The sequence below is a fragment of the Mandrillus leucophaeus genome, unplaced genomic scaffold, assembly GCF_000951045.1.
Source record: "Mandrillus leucophaeus isolate KB7577 unplaced genomic scaffold, Mleu.le_1.0 Scaffold46, whole genome shotgun sequence".
In the NCBI taxonomy this organism is placed as follows: Eukaryota; Metazoa; Chordata; class Mammalia; order Primates; family Cercopithecidae; genus Mandrillus; species Mandrillus leucophaeus.
The window spans coordinates 517,153-522,440 of record NW_012104920.1 but is presented as its reverse complement, the minus strand read 5'-3'; the positions used below and the strand labels follow the sequence as shown (position 1 = coordinate 522,440).

The following is a 5,288-nucleotide window of genomic DNA, read 5'->3' as shown; positions in this document are numbered from 1 at the left end:
AAATTATAGACAATATTTATGTGCCCTCAAACAGCTGAAATACCGATATTTTTCAAAAGTTTTACATCTCGATGCCAGAGCTCTTCCCTGGACCGTTTAAATCAGAACCTCCGAACCCGGGGGTTGTGCATGGGTACATTCAAAGGCTCCGCAGGCGATTGTAGAAGTGCAGCAGGGGAGGAGACGCGCTGCTGGGGGAGCAAGTCTCTCACTCCTTCAGGTGCCCTAGGCTCTGGCACTGCTCCATCACTTTCCTTCTGGTTCAAATCCTTCCATCTGTTTCTAGGCAGGTCGACCCGGGCTGGGCTGTAAGTAGCTCGGGACTCTCTATCTGGGCGTTGGCAGGACGCTGGGGGCCAGGAGGGACAGACCGCTGAGCCTGGATTCCATAGTCACTGCCCTGGGGTGCCACCCGCCCGACTTGCCCTACAGGGCCGCTCGGCCAGCGCAGATACGATCCCGCAGCTGTTCTGAGGGACAGGAATGCCCTAGGTGCCCATTCATGCCTCGATCAATGACCCCGGCCTCCTGGGGGCACAGTGGTGATGGGGAGAACTGAGCTGTCGCATGGCCGGCCGACCTCGTGGCGCAACGGTAGCGCGTCTGACTCCAGATCAGAAGGTTGCGTGTTCAAATCACGTCGGGGTCAGCGAATGCTTTTCTTCTACTTTTATTAGCTCCCCTTAATTTAAACTACAGTCGAGCTTCAGCGTTCAGGTCATTGAAGAATCAATATCCTCTTGGGTCCTGAAGGGGAGGGGTTTCTGGCACGAATTTCCGAGGCCACCCCGTTTGGGCAGCCCAACCTCGCGGGGGTTTTTGCGATGGATCCGGGTACCATAATTCTGGGCGGATAACGCGCCTCCTCAGGACAGGAGCAGTTCTAGATCTCTCAGCAGAGGGAGGAGGTTCGGACGATCACGCATGGGAGAAATCGGTCTACGATCTGTGAGTCCTCTTTCCAGTGCTGAGCTGGTTCCTTCAAAATGCGCAGCCTTCGCGACAGAGGCGAACCCCACTTGCGGGAAGTTCAGGTCCCAGAGATGTGAGATGCGGAGGGCTGTCTGTACACCAGGAACTATCCGGAGACGAGGTGGCCGAGTGGTTAAGGCGATGGACTGCTAATCCATTGTGCTCTGCACGCGTGGGTTCGAATCCCATCCTCGTCGGCTACGGAAGCCCTGTGGTCTGAGCTCAAATTTTGTAACACCTAAACTAGGATTTCTCTTGTTACTCCGAGTCACTCCATTCGGTTTTCATGCCTTTCCCAGCTGCTTCCATCCTTTCCGCATTTTCCAAGGCGGCCGACTTTTTGTGACATTTTTGTATTCATGCTCTGCAATTGAGCTGACCTGGCCAAGGAAATAAGATCCCAGGCGCCCTTCCGGCGGCGCCGTGGCTTAGTTGGTTAAAGCGCCTGTCTAGTAAACAGGAGATCCTGGGTTCGAATCCCAGCGGTGCCTAAGTGTTTCCCCACGCTTTTGCCAACATTAAACATTGCGAGGAGAGTTGCAGAGCCTCATAACTTCCAGCCTGTATGGTTTATTCACATAATCATCTGTCTTCTCTCGGTGCATCTGCGACACGCTGTTGGGAATTTTGCTCTTCGTGCACAGTGTACTTGCGCCTCGACCTGCAACTACCCCAGTCGCATCATCTGTACTTGCCGGTACTGTGACTTGTTACTCGTCTAGGTGCTCAGTCAGTTTTTGTATTCTGTTTTCATTTCTGACAAAGAAGTCCCACAACTAAAGGTTTATCACGAGAGGACTGAACAGTGTTGTAACTAAATAACTTTATTTCAAGCAGTTCTTAACAGCTGGCCGGTTAGCTCAGTTGGTTAGAGCGTGGTGCTAATAACGCCAAGGTCGCGGGTTCGATCCCCGTACGGGCCACAGCTGAAACTTTTCAAAAGCGGCATTCCGCAGTCTGTTTTAGAGCCAAACAACATCACTGGTGAAAACCAGCGAAACATTTCCAATCCCAGAAGAGGAAGTGTTTTGGAGCACATTCTAAATGTGGGTGTGTCTTGAGAGGAAGGGATTGAGAGAAACCCGGGTTGTTTCATGATCCTTGCTTCTGCATCTTAATGGCCATAATATATGGCTCCTGAACTTACTGTGTGAATTGTAAACAAAAGGCTTTGGGACTAATTTGTCTCAAACCACGTGACACTGATCTGCAGAGTGTGGGAATGGTCAGGAATGGAGCTGACAAGTGTTCCCAGTCTTCCTCCAGAGGTAAGATGTCCGTCCAATCCACCCAGTCCCTGCCTATTCATCAGGACCTGAGAAGACAATTTCCTCCCCTTCTCTTCTAGAGCACTTTGTTTTTACTTTTCTGTGGTTACTGGATCTCTGGGCCCCTGTGAGTGATGATCTGTGTCCTCACATTTCCCCTCAGACCAGATGCTTGAGAGCAGGAACCATATCCTTCCCCACGGAGCCTGAGACACCCCCACCCCCACCCCACTTCCAGCACCAGCCCCAAGGGAGCTGCGTGAACAACACCGACCCTCATTCCCATTGCTTTGGCTTATTAATCACTGCAACCCCACACAGACTCAGCCTCAGCCTTCGCAGCAGCAGCACTTTAATTCCACAAAATCTCAGAAAGCCAAAACTGATGAGAACACTCCACAACAGGTGGGCTTCAAAACCAGCAACATTCTATCTGAACCCTGAGAGCAGTGAGACGCCTCCCACCTCACCCCCCCTCCGCCGTGCAACCCATTCCTCCTAGCTGCACCCCGGTTCTGGCTGGGGAAGTGGTATGGTAGAGGGCCAGAGGGCAGAAGCAGAAGGCTATCCATCCGCAGGGGTGCATCCTTGCCTGCGGTGTGTTTGGCCAAGGACGGCTCAAGCTCCCACAGCCCCTGGCACCTGAGATGTGGCCACTGAAGTCAGGATAGCCACAGTGGGGGCTGGGGCTTCCTCTGTCCCTTTCTCCTGATTACATGTGGGAGTCACGTCCTCACCTTGAAGCAGACCTAAAGCCCTGTGTTCCCAGGGCTGGTGCTCTAGCTAGGGAGGAGAGTTGGGAAGAACAGGGTAGCTACAGATGGCCAACTGTATAAAAGCAGAGCAACATCCCTTCCCACCAGGAAAGCCGTTACAACTTCCCCATATACACCAGCCTAAGGCCCAGCGAGTGGGCGCGGGCCAGCTGAACGCATCTGGAAGAGCCTCCAACACACAGGCTTCCCCTCAGTGGGCACTTCCCACCAGGACTCCCTGAAGAGTCCTTAGGGTCCTGCTGGGCCCTGCCCTGGCCAGGCCCGGCCTCTCCTGTCCTCCTGGTCACTTGCACAGGGCCTCCAACACCTCCAGAGTACGTCGGATATCCCGAACTTGGCGAGCCAGCCCCTGAACCGGCTGCAGAGCCCGCTCCAGCTCCTCGCAGCGCGCCAGCAGGGTGTACATGCCCTTGATGCTCATGTCCACGGCTTCACCTAAGGAGTCCACAGCGTCGCGGTAGGTCTGGATGCAGCCCACGCTGAGCGCCGTCAGCTCCTGCACCGCGCCACCCAGACCGCGAAGCAGACGGTCCACCCGGCCTCCCAGCTCCCGACTCAACCGCTCCAGATCCCGCAGCACCTCGGGGTCGATGGGGGGAATAGCTGGTGTGGGTGTGGGTGCAGGCACTGGGCAGGGCCGCGCAGGGGCAGAAGGCGGGGGTGGAGGGGCGCCGCTCAGACGGATCTTGAGTTGCAGGTTGTTGGCGACAAAGTGGGTGAGGTCGCCGTGGCGGCTCACTGTGCCCTCGAGCTCCAGGGGACTGGAGATGGTGGCGCGGCGTCCGCCGCCCGCGCCGGACTCGGCACTCCCTGAGGACCCGGCGCCACCGCACGCCTCGCTCAGCCCGTCCAGGCTGCGGCTGTCCTGAAGGCGGCTGGAGAACGAGCGGCTGGCTCTGCCGCCCGCGGCCGCCTCCTCGTCGTTGTCTTCTTCCTCCTGCTGCTCAACATCCATCCCGCCGCCAGGTCCCCCTCGACGGCAGTCCCTCCCGGAGGCGGGTTTGCCCTCGGGTGGCGCTGGGTCCTTGTGCCGGAAGGACGGGGACGGTTCGTGCTCTGCACCCGGCGCCCCACTGAGGCTCCCGGCCCCAGACGGCGTCCCTTGAGGGCCAGGCTCTTTCTCGAGAGCCTCCCGTTCCGGCCGGTGGACGACGCCGCAGCTTGACGTCTTCGGGGACGTCCTGGGGTAGCGGTTCGCGCCCCCAACGTTCTCGGCCTCTTCCTCCCCGGACACCCGGAGGCCTGAGGGCGGCTCAGAGGACGTTCGGCCCGGTCCGCCGCCGAAGATTGCGGCCTGCTGTTCCGCTACAGCCAGAAGGTCCGTCTCGGGCCCGGGCCGCCCCCGAGACGACTCCATACTGCAGGTGGGGGCCGCAACCGAGGAATTGGTTCGCCCCGGCTCCGGAGGCGGTGGCTGCGCCTTTAAGGGGCGTTGGTAGAGGCGCGCCGATTGGCAGCGGCTGACAATGGTAAGGACAGGAAAAGCATTTTGATTGGTCGTGGCGACCAGGAAGTCCCGGAAGAAGAGCTGTTACTGCACAGCGGAACACACGTGAACGCCGGCTGGGTGGAGAGAAGGAGGTGACAGCTGCTCCCGTCACCCTGCCCTTTCTGAATGCTGATGGGCCAGATCTTAAAGACCAAGGTCCTCAAATTTCTGAGTCCCGCGGGGTGGGGCTTAGATTTTTTCTGCCTGCAATTGTACCCCCCCACAGTGATTGCTTAGCAAAAACACCAAGTGGGGAGCCCACTTGGGGTTCCTAGAGAGGTTCTTAGGATGGAAATGACATATCCTGCTTGGACCATCGGGGTTGAACCTACTTAACTAAGAAGGAGGAAACCAGAAGTCCAGCGTGAGCGTGAATGGTTTGCTCTATCTTTCTTGGTTAACAGACCTACCCATTGAACTGCTCAGAGCGATCCATTGTGGTCAAGGCAGCGGCCTCTGGACTTTCCTATGCTTTTGCCACTCTTGTTCTGTGTCTCTTGCCCCTTTCACATTGAGGGGTCTCGCCCCTTGGAAGATGGCGTGTGATTTTGCCACGAGGTAAAATATTCAACAAATGAAATGATCACAAATTTTGATATGTACTATACAGGAAATAAAGTGTTATGATTGAGAATATAACTGAGGCCGGGCGCGGTGGCTCAAGCCTGTAATCCCAGCAGTTTGGGAGGCCAAGACGGGCAGATCACGAGGTCAGAAGATCGAGACCATCCTGGCTAACACGGTGAAACCCCGTCTCTACTAAAAAATACAAAAATCTAGCCG

The 5,288-nt window shown here is 56.5% G+C and overlaps 1 protein-coding gene and 4 non-coding genes across 5 annotated transcripts; 4 read left to right on the top strand and 1 right to left on the bottom strand.

Moving 5' to 3' along the window:
* The first annotated feature begins 577 nt into the window (after positions 1-577).
* TRNAW-CCA lies at positions 578-649 on the top strand. The gene has a single exon. It is a non-coding gene; the product is annotated as a tRNA-Trp (tRNA).
* A 438-nt stretch (positions 650-1,087) lies between these two features.
* Positions 1,088-1,169, top strand: TRNAS-GCU. Its single transcript has one exon. It is a non-coding gene; the product is annotated as a tRNA-Ser (tRNA).
* Positions 1,170-1,389: 220 nt separating this feature from the next.
* Positions 1,390-1,463, top strand: TRNAT-AGU. Its single transcript has one exon. It is a non-coding gene; the product is annotated as a tRNA-Thr (tRNA).
* A 358-nt stretch (positions 1,464-1,821) lies between these two features.
* TRNAI-AAU lies at positions 1,822-1,895 on the top strand. Its single transcript has one exon. It is a non-coding gene; the product is annotated as a tRNA-Ile (tRNA).
* A 668-nt stretch (positions 1,896-2,563) lies between these two features.
* LOC105549847 (chromosome unknown open reading frame, human C17orf59) lies at positions 2,564-4,473 on the bottom strand. Its single transcript, XM_011994506.1, has one exon. The coding sequence runs from the start codon at positions 4,371-4,373 to the stop codon at positions 3,300-3,302; it is 1,074 nt and encodes a 357-aa protein (XP_011849896.1). The 5' UTR covers positions 4,374-4,473; the 3' UTR covers positions 2,564-3,299.
* Positions 4,474-5,288: the final 815 nt, after the last annotated feature.